General features: G+C 37.1%; 1 protein-coding gene across 2 annotated transcripts; it reads left to right on the top strand.

Moving 5' to 3' along the window:
- The first annotated feature begins 837 nt into the window (after positions 1-837).
- On the top strand, positions 838-12,807 carry EMC7 (ER membrane protein complex subunit 7). 2 transcript variants are annotated; one of them, XM_082833630.1, is made up of 5 exons: positions 838-1,109; positions 4,662-4,781; positions 8,600-8,738; positions 10,033-10,113; positions 12,345-12,807. In XM_082833630.1, the coding sequence occupies exons 1-5, from the start codon at positions 877-879 to the stop codon at positions 12,495-12,497; spliced, it is 726 nt and encodes a 241-aa protein (XP_082689756.1). In that variant the 5' UTR covers positions 838-876; the 3' UTR covers positions 12,498-12,807. The 2 variants fall into 2 exon arrangements, with proteins under 2 accessions (XP_082689756.1, XP_082689757.1); XM_082833631.1 differs by lacking the exon at positions 4,662-4,781.
- The last annotated feature ends 2,939 nt before the right edge of the window (positions 12,808-15,746 follow it).

Below are 15,746 nucleotides of genomic sequence, written 5' to 3' on the forward strand. Positions count from 1 at the left end.
GAGTATGGGGTGGTCCCCGAGGGCTGCGTCACTACCCCACGCCAGGGGTTCAGAGTCCTCGGCTCTTTTATCTTTTTTCAATTTTTGGTTACTCCTCTCTGGGAGGCTAACTCTAAGAGTGGCAATGTCTAAGGCCACCAGAAACCCTGGTCAAGCCACTTTCCTTTCTATCATCAAGAAATTTAAGGATTGGAGCAGATGTTCTCTGAAATCTTGGCTTAGCCCTCTTGATCAACATTGGCAGGTTCCCCCCACTCATCTGTTATCATGGTAAAGCATTCAAAACTGGACGAATGGTGGATTACAGATAAATAAATGCAGATAAATGTCCTCCAACTCCTTCCCTTTTCACCAGACGCAGCCCTTAGTAAACAGTTTACGTATTTTTCCAGCTATTTTTCTATGCAGAGGTGGTATCTCCTTCAAACACACGAGCGGGAGCCTTTTCATCTTATACGTCTTGGGGAATCTAGAAGCTTTTTAAACGCTCCCTTCCGGACTTCTTTCTAGCTAAGTCGGCGCCTCGTTTGCAAACGCTACTTAAGATCCTCGTTCCTCTCGGTTTTAATCATCTTTCACTCGCGTGAGGTCCTCAGCCCCCGGCGGCCACAGCAACACACACCTCACTTTCACCTTGTGGGCGGCCCCCTTAAGCGGCACTCTTCACACCGCACTCCAATCCGGAGCGCGCGGAGGTATCCGCAACTCTTCCGCCACGCAAGTGGATTAGCTAAGACTCCTGCGCTCGGGTTTGAGCCCACAGCTGGTGCCCGAAGCCGGCGCGCAGGGATGACGACATCAGCCTGCGGAGACGGCGACGGCGAGAGACGGGGAGGGCTTCCGGGGCTCCCGGCCTAACCGCCGAGAGCTGCAGTCATGGCGGCCGCAGTGTGGGGCTTCTTTTCCTTCCTTCTGCTGATGCTCTCAAGGGATGCCCAGAGCTCGGAGGTGTCTGGGGCTACCTCCGAGGCCTCAGGAGGGAGTGGGGTCAATATCGGAGATCGCTTCAAGATTGAGGGGCGTGCGGTTGTTCCTGGTGTGAAGCCCCAGGACTGGATCTCGGCGGCCCGAGTGCTGGTAGACGGAGAGGAGCACGTCGGCTTTCTTAAGTGAGCATCCTGAGGGCAGCGCGAAAGTGGTTGGGTTGGGAGCCGGGAGGGAATTCCCCGTAGTGGAGCTGAGTGTCAAGACCTGACGACGTCGCTGTCCGAGGGTGACCCTTGCGAGGCAGTCGACGCCTTCCCCTTCCCGGTCCCGTACCTCAGAAATGAGGATGGCTGGCGCTCGTCCCAGGGCCGGAGCAGTGGAGTCGGTTATCTTCAACTCCATTTTGGCCCTGAATGGGGACGACCACTCCTGGGCCCTGGGCACAGATGGACCCCTTATTTGTCTTTTGCTGAATTCTTTCTTTTGCATCTCATCTGGTTTCCCTGGAATCTGGCCCCTTTTTGCATCCATTTCAGTCTTTTGGTAACTTCATGTTGTGTAGAAAGATACTAAGCAAGTGAGAATTCTCAAAGCCCACAGGGCTTTTAGTGATGACACAGACTGGGAGGCTAATGTTGCTGCTTCTAAAATTAATGGGCCCTGAAGTCCCTAATCAAAGCACCTTTTTTGCCTGGAGGTGAGATTGTTCTTCTTTTTTACACTTGAATTCATCGAGGGATTTGCGACATCACTATTGTCATTTATGTGAGACTCTACAGTGCTTGCTTACTCCCTTCTGTCCTTTCTAGCTGTTAGTAGAAATAGGATTTGAGCCTATATTAAAAGACGTGGTAGATTTATTAGCAGTCCAGTTCTGCAGCAGCCTGCTTTTCAGATGTCTAGGCACAAGTATAATGTTTTAAATCTTTCAATTGCTGCTTGGAAAGTGAAACTTTGAACTGAAAATTCATTTGGTAAAGGAAGCGTTTCTCTGGTAGGTTTGTATACCAGCAAGTGGTATCTGAAAACCAGACAATTTAAGTGTGGACATTTAATTCTAAATCTGTTTTGGAAATATTCAGAGTATCCAGGTGCCTTTGAATGAGAATTTCAACCTCAGATTAATAAATAGTGACAAGCTTACAATCATTTTTAAAGTGCTGTATATTATTACAAATATGGCATTAGGGCATTCTTTAAGTTTTACCGTAATAAATGAACTTTTAATAATAAAACTCATTAAGCTTTAGAAAATTAGCCATAATTAACCATTTGACCTCTTTTTTTCTTCTGCAGTATACAGTTTTTTAAAATAAACATTATTTTTATTTGAAAATAATATATATGTGATATGTCTATTGAAGAAAATGTAAACAAAGTAGAGATAACAAGCCTTAGCATTTTATTGTATCTCTTTGGAATCCTATGACCTACGTTTTTAATAGTAATATACAATATACCGTGCTTTGTAACCTGCTTTTTTTCATTTAATATTTTGTGAGCAGCTTCTGATACCATTTCATGTTATTTCATTTGTATGTAGGAAGGTTAATTGAGAATTAATATGAAGAGCTTATGGTGGCAACCTTTTTGGAAGAGGGATAGGTAATTTGTCTTGTACCTGTTATGCATAAGTAACATGCAATTTTGACTATGTTTATGCTTGTTGGAGGTGGCTTGGGACTTGGCTAAATGGACATCAGGGGAGTTTCAACTGAGGACTCCCATGCCACTTCTTGCTCTCATCACTGTGTATGTAAACCATAATTTATTTATCTAGTCCTCTGTTTAGGGGCACTTAGGTAGTTTTCAGTTTTTTGAAATTATGTGCTATGCATTATGTACTATACGTAAGATTACATACTATAATTTTTTGAACTTTTTCTTATGGAAAATTACAGACATACACTAAAATAAACAGAATAGCTTAGGAACCCATCACAATTTACTGTTTGATTTTATATCTCCTCTGCACCTCATTAATTTCTTTCTGGAATATTTAAATATGATGATCTTAAACATAATATAATTTCACTTGTAAAAACACTACTATGTATCTCTGAAAGATAAGGGCTTAAAAAAAAACCCCACAGTACCGTTATGGATTTGACAAAAGAAATGATAATGCCATAATGTCATCTAATACCCAGTCCATTTTTATGTTTTCCCACTTATCTCAGAAATAGTTTTATGTGATTGTTCTTTCAAATCAGGGTCCAACAAGGTCATTGTATTGTAGAGTACATTTTAAAAGCCAAGTTTTAAAATTTCATTATACAATGTCTATGTTATCTTTTAAAGCAAAATATTTACCTTAGGAGGAAAAATATATTTGCTTTTTCTTTACACCATTAGTTCTGCTATTATTTGTGTTGTGCTGGAATTAATTCTCTTTTTTCTGGACCTAGGAAAATGTTTTGAAATTCATTAAGTTAGGATCCCATCAAGAAACTGAATAATTAGACTAATTCAAGGAAAGTTTAATGAAAGGATTAACCAGGGTAGTCATGGTGTAGGGAAACAACCAGATTATGCAGTACTCCAGAGTTTACAACCTCAAGGCTATTGTCACCTCTAAGCCTGAAGGGAGGCGGGGAAGTAAAGGTTACTGGAACCTAGAAAAGAGGAAAGAACTGCCTTGAAAGGAGCTGTGTCCCTTGACAAAGCCAGTTAGGGGCCTCTCACGGAGAGAGCTGGGGGGGAAAAGTATACTAAGCTCATTTTCTTCCCTTCCTGCTGTGGGGAGAGATGGGTGGAGAATGATCTGAAGGGCAAATAGAAGACATCCAGCTCAGGAAGAAATTAACTTGATGTTTGCACTTCGATTCTGTTTCGGCTCAGTGTGTACTTTGAAGTAGTAAGGAACTTTCTCCTCTTACTTTTTAGTAAACATTGTGGATGTGACAGAATCAGCTATTCCTTTAACTGTGAAAGAGCCTAATGATTTAAGGAGCATTATTTTAACATTATTGTGAGACTGGCAATCTCTGATAAAGTCAATCCCTTTAGAACCATTTGTTCTCCTGAAACAGAAACTTCTTTTTCCTCGGAATGGCAGTTTCTCATTAGCAAAACAAATTAATTTTGGTCTGTGAACATGAAATTATCAGTTCTTGATGGGGTGGTTTTCTAAGTCTAGAAGTTTAGAAGAAAGCAGTAAGGAAAAGGTGGATGGTTTTAACTACATAAACATTTTAAATTTCTACATACCCAAAAAGAAGTAACCAAGGTAGATGGGAACTATTTGTAACAAGTGGAACAAACAGTACTTAATTACCTTTTCCGTAAAAAAGAAAAAAAGGAAAGAAAACAAAATGCAAATTAAACCTAGGAAAAAAGGCCATTTTTAATTAAGAAATTGTTGGAGGGGATCTGCAGAATTGGACCCCTAAACTGGTAGGAATGACATATATTATTCATTCCCTTGAATAAAGACATGGCTTTAGAATTGGACCTGTGCTCCTGTCACCTGTCATCTCTATTTCACAGAAGGAATAGAAGTACTTTCTATGTCTCTGTGGAATGGTCTGGGGCGTTTTCAGAACTCGTGCAGTGTTAATTATGGAAGCTGAAATGTGGGACAATTCTTGCCAGTTTTGGGTGTTTTTTTTGCTAATTACTCTGACTGTCATTTTGGGAGGTGTTGGTTTGGGAGTTAACAGATGGTTTAAAACATAAGAAAAGAATAAGTTATTGATCAGAAGTGACTAAATATGATAATTTCATTGTTCCAGGACAGATGGGAGTTTTGTGGTTCATGATATACCTTCTGGATCTTATGTAGTGGAAGTTATTTCTCCAGCTTACAGGTTTGATCCTGTCCGAGTAGATATCACTTCAAAAGGCAAAATGAGGTGAGGACAACTGATTTAATTTTTACCAAAGGCTAGGCTACTGAATACCTCATTATATATATTCCTTTTAGAATTTATAGTTAACGTTGGAAAGTTTCCTATTTAAACTACAGGTATTCCTTAAAATATTTAAAACATCCTTATATTGTTCTAATCTGAGCATTGATAATATTGTACAGTTGAACTTTCTCCTGTTCTGGCTTAATATTTATTTTAAAGCTCCTAATATGATTATATAGAGAAGAGGTAAGGTTACTTACTATAGGAGCAAAAGCACTGTGAAAGTTTTAATTGAAATGTGATTATTAAAGTCGGAAATAATTTAAATTTTCTAAGTTGAAAATACTCATCATTGGGATATTTTGATGATACCTCTTAGTATATTTGATAGTATGTTGATCTAGAAATTTCTATAGTTTTTCCTGTCTGGAACATTTAGTGTGCAATGGAAATTTAGTATTTCTTTGGAAAACGGTAGATTACATCATGGAGTTTACTTCAAAGTGAGGATCATAATAAAAAAAAGAGAAGTACAGTATTAGAGGCTGGAAGACTAGGGAAAAGTTTCAGAAGTTCTAAGTAGATGAACGCATGCCTTGAAGTCGAGGTGAAAAGAATTTTGGACTAATTCAGGCTCTGATCCTGTAATACCACAAACCCATTTGAAGTTAGAATCAGTTGTGTAGATGTCCACAGTGTTCAGATTCAGCCTTATGCTCTTATAACCCCAATTTATTTATTTGTTATTAGTCTCATGCCAATAGTGCTCTCTTTAGTCTAATCTGACCAGGAAGTATAGGAAGCAGTTTTCTTGCTTGCTTTATTGAGGTGTAATTGACAAATACCAAACAATTTTAAATGGTAATGTCTCTTCTTTGTTTGAGCTATCATAGAATTACTTCATGTTGCAGTAATAACGAAGAGGTCATGCAAAAGCAAAAATAATTTGGAGGTTAGAGGAGCTGTATTTTACTACTGACCTTTTCGTTATGTGCCTAGCATATTTAGGTTGATTTGTAGAGACCCCAAATTGAGCTGACATAAGAGAGATGTTCGGTTAGTACTGTAATATTTATATTTGAGTTGGTGTTTACTCCTAAAATGCTTTCCCTCTTCCTTTGTTTTTTTTTGGTCATTGAAAGTTTTTAAAGCGTAATGTGTAAATATGCTATAATTAAAATAGTGAGTCATATATTGAGCTGCGTCATCCTTTAATATCAGCTGCATATTAGTCGAGTGAAGTCAGCTCCTGTTGACAGAGTTTTCTTTTTCCTCTTTTAGGATGTGTAGTGAACAGAGATGGTTATTCTGTGGTAATTTAAATTCTTGATATTATTACGAAACCAATACTGTGATGCTACTAAAAACACGTTCTTTAGAAACAAACTACTTTCCCCTCTATTTTTGAAATTAAATTGTCTTAGAATATTCTACTTTGTCCAGATGCTAATATTTCTTGCTATTGGCTATTGAGAGCAAGGTGGAGCATGAATTAACAGTAATACCTTGCAAATATGTTTATAAATATTTTTGATGTAATAAATGGATTGTTTCAAAGTAACTGAACCACGTTAGCTATTGACTTTCTCATGTCTTTTTAGAGGCATAAAAGTTTTTTAAAATATATGTATAAAACTCTAGTATGTTAAAATCTAAACTGTAAAGGACTTATCATGACTTTTTATGTATTTTAGAATTGCAAGCTTGGAGATGGGGGTGGTTTGTAGATTTACCATATGAACTTTATATAGGTTTAAAAGTTTTTTAAAAACACTGAAAATACTGGGAGTTCCTTGGGGTACAGTGGTTAGGACTCTGCACTTTCATTGCTGTGGGCCCGGGTTCAATCCCTGGTTGGGGAGCTAAGATCCCACAAGCCGCGTGGCCTGGCCCAAAAAAACAAAACAAACAAAACTGAATACTGGAGGGAATGAAAGTTGTTAAAGGGGGATACTTGTCGATTAAAAACTATAATTTATTTTTATTTATTCTTTTTACTTTGAATTTTGAATAAAGTAGTCTAAGCAATTAGAAATATTTTTCTAAATATAAAGTTTTATTTGCTTTTTCACTTTGGGTAAAGAGTACTTCCTGCTTTAGTATTTAAGGACTGGTTGCAGCAGTTGGATTCATGTTCTCAGATCCATCCCTGATAATTGGATGCCTGAAGCATAGGTAAAAAAAACAAGGCCCTTATCATTTTAATAATTGGGGAGGACAGAGTAGAGAACAAAGAGGGATCCATATAAGATACTAATATTCTTGACCAATATTTTGTATTCTTGACCAATATTTTGCATAAGTTAGTTTCAAATATATGTGAGACTTACATTTCTGACATTTTGTCAGAATGAAAAATTTTAGAAATGCTGGGTAAAGCATGATAAACATTTCCTTTTGAATGTATAGCTCCCAAAAAAGTAAGGGAAATCCTCAGAGGATAAACTGTAAACTACTTTCCTACCTGGGGGTTTTGTTATTCTCTCACCAAAAGCCTTAGATTTTATTAGCAGTGTGTAGGTGGGAGGCAAGTCTTGGGCATGCTTGGAGTCAGAATTAGATCTAAGACTTGGTTCCCCCTTTGACCCTTGGCCTGAAATCCAAAAGATCAGATTCCCTGGCTTTTGGAGGGAAAAATCAATCCTGAAAATTGATAGCCACACCCTCATTGAAATTTGGATGTGAATTTGTTCTTGCATGATCTAGAAACTTCCAATCTGAACAATTAATAAGATGGCCCCTGGTCGTAATCCCCCACTCCTGGCAGAGACAAATGCATAACTCTCTGTCCCAGTCCCATGCAAAAATAAAGTCTACTTAACTTATAAAATACCCAAGAAAACAATGTACGTGGAGTCAGCAGATGAATCAGACCTCTGAGAACTCTAGTTAGTAGGCTTATTGGATATAGACTATAAAATTGTTTAAAGTATATTTAAAATGCTTTAAACAAATGAAATGCTTTTACTATAATATCAAAATAAGCCATAGATATTTGAAAAAAGAATAAAATTGAACTTTTACACTCAGTATATGCTTTGGAATACAAAACTCAGTGGATGTGCTAAGCAACTAAACAGAGGTTTGATGAGCTGGAAGACAGATCAGAAAAATTACACAGAAAGCAATACAGATAAAGGAAAGGACACTGTGAAAGTGAGAATTTAACAAGATGTGGAGTAAAGAATGAAAAGGTCTAACATGTGTCTAATAGAAGTTCCAGAAGGAAATGATAGAAAAAATAGGGGAGGCAATTTTCAAAAAGTAAACTGGAATATGTCTGAACATGGCTGATTAAAATTACTGGCATGTCTGGTAAAAATGTAATGTTACCTATGGCACTGTTGCAGGACTTTCTTAAATCATTAAGTTTTTCTTGCAAAATACCCTTTAAAATTAGGTGCATGTTTCAGACAATCAAAAAAATTCCAGCATTTTTGTATATTTATAACAAAATAAATTTATTATTAAATAGAATCAAAGAGCTTTAGAGCTAGAAGAATTCCAGGGGAACTTCTGATATAACCAGAAAAGTTAAGAACTTAAGACCACAGGCCTAGGTAATAACAGAGCTATAGCTAGAAACTAGGTCTCTTGATTCCAAATCTAGTGTTCTCCCTCTACATTTTGCTAAGTATTTTAGACATACAGATAAAGCTACTTTGATCAGATTTTCAAGATCAAAAGTTTAGATGCCAAAGCATTTTGGAAAAAGCTAAAGGTAATTATAAGGCATTGCTAATATATTATAAGCATTTCTTTTAACTAGTAATGCTTTTAGTAGGATTACTGATGCTTTTTTCATGTTGCTTTATCAGAGCGAGATATGTGAATTACATCAAAACATCAGAAGTGGTCAGACTGCCCTATCCTCTCCAAATGAAATCTTCAGGCCCACCTTCTTACTTTATTAAAAGGGAATCTTGGGGCTGGACAGACTTTCTGATGAACCCAATGGTATGTATCAGGCTACAATAAAGTATCTTTACTAATCTGTAATTTGTTTCCAGGCAGTTGAAAAGTTCTAACCCCTGTGACAGGAAAGCTAGAGTCAGATTGTTGGATCAAAGGATTACTGTGAACAGTTCATGAATTTCATGAAAATAGTAGCTTTGGGAATACATAATGAAAAAGATAGTAGTGAGAATGGCACAGTAGATTTGACATTGAAATGTGCAGCAGAAATTAGATAAGTACTTACGTTTAAAATTAAAATAGAGTAAGAGTATGTGGTAAGTCACACATGGAGCTAGCTATCTCATCCTTCATACTACCTGAATATTAGTCCATTGGTGAATGTGCCATCAGTTAATAAATTTCCCCTCTTGATGGCACAAGTAAGGTTTTTACAAAGGCTTTTTTTTTTAATGTGTTATGAACAGAGAAGTTATTCTGTAGTAATTTAAGTACTTGGTATTTTCATGAAACGATTTTATGGTGTCCACTAATATAAAATACTAATAGCATATTTAGAAACAGCTTGACTTTTTTTTCTTTGCTGTTTTTGAAAGTTGAATTATTACCTTAGAATTATCTAAATGTTGATCATATTTCTTGCTGATAGCTATTTAGAACACAAATAGGGACGTTTCAGGCTGTACCTCCTTTGAGAGGAATAAATTAGTACCTGGAATCTGCAGTTAGGCATAAAGAGGCAGGAGGGTAGAGTGGATGGGTGAAGTTAGCAATGAGACTCCAAAGCTAATTGAGAAATATCTTCCATGTTCTCATTTCTGAAATTCCATGGGAACATGCAGTGGTAGAAGCTCCTAGGTCATTTTTTAAAACTTGTCTGCTATAGTAGTTGCCTAGTGGTATATTGTACATTAGAGGGGAGATGTGGTGTTTTCTCCAAGAACCACAAGTCATCTGGAAAGACTTGTGGATCCAACTGGCCATCAGGATCACCAATCTCAATGCCAGACTGCAGACTGAAGAAAGTGAATGAATAGTTCAGTTTGCAAACTATTTGTGTTAGATAAAACTCTAAACTCTGCAAAATGATAGGTAGCACAGACGTGAAGCAAGGTGTCTATATAAAGTCCACACACTTATAGGTAAGACTCTTATATTACAACAGTCAGATACTGAGGGGCACCTTGCTGTCACCAGGGCTTGTTCAGTAGAATTGAAGTGGTGGCTGCTAGTTTTATTCTGTTTACAATATTTAATTCCATCATTGGTTGTTAAGTGCAGATTTTGTTCTGCAGTTAAGTAGGAAAAACATTTTCTGAATTTTTTTCTTTCACAGGTTATGATGATGGTTCTTCCATTATTGATATTTGTGCTTCTGCCCAAAGTGGTCAACACAAGTGATCCTGACATGAGGCGGGTAAGATGACTGAACAATGTTCTGATGCCTGGTCTGTCCGTTGTGGCTGAATGGCTTGGGTTTGTTCAGCCTTATCCTAATTACCAAGCCAAATTCATCTACAGGTTGTGTTGATACAGCATTATGTTCCTGGCATTTAATTAATTGTTTCCACTGGACCAGATAAATTCAGTTGGTTCTGCCTGATAAAAGCCTGGATCTTTTCATATAGTTAAAACATTCTGCTTAGTACTTGCCTCTTTGCACCTCGCTTGTTTAATAGTTGAAAAGCATAATAATTCTGGTATACCTAATCCAAATATTTCGCAAAATGGTAGCTTCTTACAATCTATCTTTACTTTACAAAACTCTTCAAAGTACACATTTAGTTTATGTGTTCAGACACACAGAAGAAATTCGGATAGACCAAGGGAGAAAAATAGAATAGTGGTTTTCAAACTCTCTACCACAAGATCATACTGTTTGGCAAAGGGGAGAGGAGTTCCCAAGTAAGATGCTTCAAATTTTTAGTGCCACCACTTTGTCTCTTTTAAATATTTGCTTCCGTATAAAATCTTCAGAATTAAAAGAAAAAAAATTATCTATTCTTCCACCCAAAAACCATCAACAAATATCTCCTGAATTCCGGGTTTTTCTGTTGTATTTAATATATATGTATTTACACTTTATTCATCACTGAATAAACATTTATTAATCAATTTTTAGGTTCTGGATACAGGGGATACAAAAATGGATTATATGTCCTCCCTGTTGTCAACAAGCTCATAGTCCAGTTAAATGTAGGAAGTAGAATGGATTTATAAAGCACTCTTCTTGCCATCAGAGGATAGTGTTTGTGTGTATGTGCGCATGTGTGGGTTTAAATGGAAAAATAAGATATACATAAATAAAAAATGTTTGCTGAGGTACTAGGTGATTAAGTTCTGTAGAAGGTAAGACACTTATCCCAAGCTGGAATGGCAGAAAAAGCTTCATGAAAAAAGAAAACTTTATGATGTTTCAAAATGTATTATTGCTAAATTTTGGCATCTTTGCCTCAGTGTTGGTCAGAAAGTGTACATCCTATATCCTTGTATCTGTTAAGGCAGTTAACTCTCTGTGGTATCAATAGAAGGAAACATTAGAAGTCACATTGGATTAAAAATTCATTTCTTGCAAAATGCTTTGCATATGTAGTAAGCAGTGTAAAAAGTTGTTCATTCAAGAGCTTCAGAATTGAACAGCTTCAAAAATGGAGTTGATATATTTTTGCGGGGACTCAAGACCTGTTATATTTAAAATAAACATTTAATTCTTGATTGCTAGGGCATGTTAACATAATGTTTCTTTCCTGGCCATATTTGTAAAGGTGCTTTCTCCCTGAAAACTCATGTATATATTCTACATTTGGGGAGAAAGCCCAAGCTAATAATTAAACCAAAAATTCAATTTAAAGTAATAGATAATAGAGTATTTGCTATTTTTTTCATGTCCGAACTAATACAATTTTAAGTTCACTTTTGGAATGTCACATATAATTCAAATGAAGCAGACATTACATTAATATTGTCAAAAATGGAACAGTACTTTATAGATTGTTGGCTCAGTAAGGGGGAGGACAAGAACCTCAAAATAAAAGTGCCATGTCCTTAGGTCCTGCCAGTGACTGTTTGTAACATTTTAACATTGGTGTTGCTTGCTTTAGATGCTGTAACTGAGGTCACCCAAGTCATACAGTATTCATAGATTTACTACTAAGGCCCTTAAGAATCAAGTCTTGGAAATGCTACAGTTACCTTCCAGACTTTTCTGATACCTTGATACATGGTTAAAGATTGATGTTCTGGTTATATGCATCTAGAAAAAGCATGAGTTTAAGAAAACACTTGTTAAAACAATAAGAAAGCATTCTGATCAGAAAACAAAATAAGGTGGCAGGAATATGATCACATATGTCCATTATCCGAGAAAATGCCTTTTATATATATATATATATATATATATATATATATTCGGCTATATAAGCCGAATCAAACCCCAGGCAACACTTATCGGACATTTACTAAGGATTGAAATGCTTAGCGATATAAAGGAGGCATGAAACATGGTTTCTGAAATGCTGTTGGGTATGACATTACATCATTGCTCAGAACCAGTACCTTTTACCTGTTCTATTTCTCTCCTCCTTCCTTAAGGGAAGTGTTGTTAAATGACGTGTGCCTTTCATATCATTGTGCTTTGTCTTCCCACAGGAGATGGAGCAGTCAATGAATATGCTGAATTCCAATCATGAATTGCCTGATGTTTCTGAGTTCATGACAAGACTCTTCTCTTCAAAATCATCTGGCAAATCTAGCAGTGGCAGCAGTAAAACAGGCAAAAGTGGGGCTGGCAAAAGGAGGTAGTCAGGCAAGCCAGAGATGGCATTTGCACAAGCATGGCAACACTGGGTGACATCCAAGTCTTGAGGGAGAACCGTGTGAAGCAACTACTGTAAACTTGAGTCATCCTTAAAGTTGATCTCTTATAACTGTTGTATGTGATAACTCTTCAGCACATGTTTTGTATTTGGTACACAAGAAAACCCAGCTTTCATCCTTTGTCTGTATGAGGTCAATATTGATGTCACTGAATTAATTACAGTGTCCTATAGAAAATGACATTAATAAATTATATGAAGTACTATACATTATGTATATTAAAATAAGTCTTAATCCAGAGATAAAATTATCTTGTCATTTTTTTTCCACTTAATGTTTCCTTTATTTCTGACAATTTTCTTCTGTCTTTCATTATCTGAGGCTTGAAATTGATTTTTCCTGTTTAAAAAGAAGTGGTTGATATTTTTAGAGCAGCATGCACTGTGGGTTTTTGTGTAACTAGACCTTTCAAAATTCTTAGTCCTGCCCTGCCATTTAAGATTCCCTGATATTTGAAGTAGAACCACATGTTCCTGATGTAGTTTTAATTTTTATTATTACAGTTAGTTTCAGAGTGTGGATCTATGAATTAGGATAGGTGTTACCAATTTTTAAATTCTGGTTACCATCTCTGGTTTCATTTTACAATTATTGAATATCAGCTATGTGCTGTGATTCAAGGTAAGATACAGAGATGGATAGTATCCAGTGCCTGTCCTCCGTAGAGCTTATTATGTAGGGAGGAAGCACAAATAATAACAGGGAGTGAATGGCCAGGGGAAAGAAGTGCAGCAGTAGGAGAGCCTTGTAGAGTCTGAGGATGGAAAATCAACCTTAGAGCTCCATATTGTAATGTTGGTAGTATAGCAGAGGTAGCTTATAAATCCCCTCATCTTCCCCACTATCGATTCTCAGAGGTGTTGGAATATCCAATCAGGATATCTCATATATCAGGAGTGTCTCAAAACCTTTTTATTTCAGTAAGTTACAACACCTTTTCTTTTGGATTTTGGTTGGTTTTTTTTTTTTAGCAATCTTTTAAATATTTATTTATTTATTTATTTATTGGCTGCGTTGTGTCTTCGTTGCTGCACGCAGGCTTTCTCTAGTTGCCACGAGCGGGGGCTACTCTTCGTTGTGGTGCGCGGGCTTCTCATTGCAGTGGCTTCTCTTGTTGCGGAGCACAGGCTCTAGGTGTGCAGGCTCCAGTAGTTGTGGCTCACGGGCTCTAGAGTGCAGGCTCAGTAGTTGTGGCACACAGGCTTAGTTGCTCTGCAGCATGTGGGATCTTCCCGGACCAGGGCTCAAACCAGGGAAGCCCTGGATTGTTTTAATTAAAGAATGCTGAGGCTGCAGTATTGCTTCTATTAGGGCTCCTATCCTCTCCTATGTTAGAGAACTCCCCTGTTGCTTTCTTGGGGTTATTAAATCAGCAAAAAAAATCAACAACAAAAGATTGGTTCCAAACTCTTATTTTCCCTTTTATTATCCTATTATAGGTGCCATTTTTCATTTTGAAATGAGGTACATGAGTTTTCTTTTAAAGAAATGAGTTCAAAAAAAAAAAATCAAAGGGAATTCGGGACTTCCCTGGTGGTACAGTGGTTAAGAATCTGCCTGCCAACGCAGGGGGCACTGGTTCGATCCCTGGTCCGGGAAGATCCCACATGCCACGGAGCAGCTAAGCCCATGTGCCACAACTACTGAACCTGTGCTCTAGGGCCCATGCACCACAACTACTGAAGCCTGTGTGCCTAGAGCCCGTGCTCTGCAACAAGAGAAGCCACCGCAATGAGAAGCCTGCACACCACAACAAAGAGTAGCCCCCTCTTGCCACAACTAGAGAAAGCCCATGCACAGCAATGAAGACCGAACACAGCCAAAAATAAATAAATATTTTTTTAAAAAAGGGAATTCACTTGCGGTCCAGTGGTTAGGACTCTGGGCTTCCACTTCAGGGGGCACGGTTTCGATCCCTGGTGGGGGAACTACAATCTACAATCCTGCATGCTGTGTGGTGCTGCCAAAAAAGAAAAAAGAAAAAAATAAGTTCCAATGCAGGACATTTTAAAAGCTGTATCTCTGATTATATTACATACACTAAAGCTACCACGCTGGTTAAGCTATGAATGAATAAGGTGGGTAAACTGGTTAATGGTTAGAATCCTTTAAAATAGTTATTTACTGAAAATAACTAAAATATTAGAAAACAGATTGCATAAAAGTTGGAATTCAAAGCAGCCAGAATATAGTAAGAGTCATAGTTGTACAATCAGAAATCATATTAAAAAAGTTCAAAATTTGGATTGTCAAAATTTGCACATGGAATACGTAGTAAACTAGAAATTAGAAAGCACTTCCAAGGAAATTACCATTTCATTTGCTAATTAAAGAACTCGTTATTTTATGTAGGTTTTAACACTGAATATAATATAAACATATACCTTATTACAGAATGTTATTACATCAATTGTATATGAAAATCTTATCTTTGCACAGCTCCTTCATCAAATGCTTCGTGTATTTTCAGGTACAGAAAAGATTGTATATTATTAGACAATTTGGAGTTGAGTGCAAGCAGCCCGTTTAGTTGCTAACTTGCTTAGTGAATTTGGGCAAGTCACATTCCCTCTTTGGACCATGTCTTGTCTTGTTCATTGTTGTATTTCCAGCATTGAGCATGTAGGCACATAATAAATGTTGTTGAATGAATAAACAGGCCTCAAGTTTCATCATCTATAAATTGAGGGATTTGGATTAGACCTGTAAATCCCTTTTCAGATCCAAAATTCCAGTATAATTTTAACCCAATACTATTATTTCCTACCTTTGAGAACCATATGATTGGTGCCAAGTTTTTGAACTTCCTTGGGTTCTTTCTGCTATTCCTCTCTCAAGGACAAAGTGTTTTGCTCTTCCTTAGGGTATTTCTTAGATTCAGTTTACATGTATCTCCTTTTAAATGTAAGCTTTGTGGTTAAAATTTTTTCAGTTCTGCTAAATTAAACCTGAGTAGTAACTTTGTGCAAAACAGATCTTTGTGGCCCATTCTTGCCAGGAAGCCCTGAGTGCCTGGGATGGATCCATAGCTCCCAAGTTTCCAAGCATTTTTTTAGGAGTCAAATCCTCAGAACTCATCTCGAGACTGGTTAACATTTTGAAAAAAATGGGCATTTTACCTAACATGCCCAGAGTAGTAAAGTCTGTTATCATTTTTTTTCTTATGTTTCCTCT

Source organism: Leucopleurus acutus (genome assembly GCF_964270905.1).
Source record: "Leucopleurus acutus genome assembly, chromosome: 1".
NCBI lineage: Eukaryota > Metazoa > Chordata > Mammalia > Artiodactyla > Delphinidae > Leucopleurus > Leucopleurus acutus.

Bases quoted from the DNA above. Each gene is read 5' to 3' on its own strand.
- EMC7 (XM_082833630.1), top strand. From the start codon at position 877: ATGGCGGCCGCAGTGTGGGGCTTCTTTTCCTTCCTTCTGCTGATGCTC. The intron at 4,782-8,599 runs GTGAGGACAACT...TTGCTTTATCAG, and splicing joins ACTTCAAAAGGCAAAATGAG to AGCGAGATATGTGAATTACA. The intron at 8,739-10,032 runs GTATGTATCAGG...TTTCTTTCACAG, and splicing joins ACTTTCTGATGAACCCAATG to GTTATGATGATGGTTCTTCC.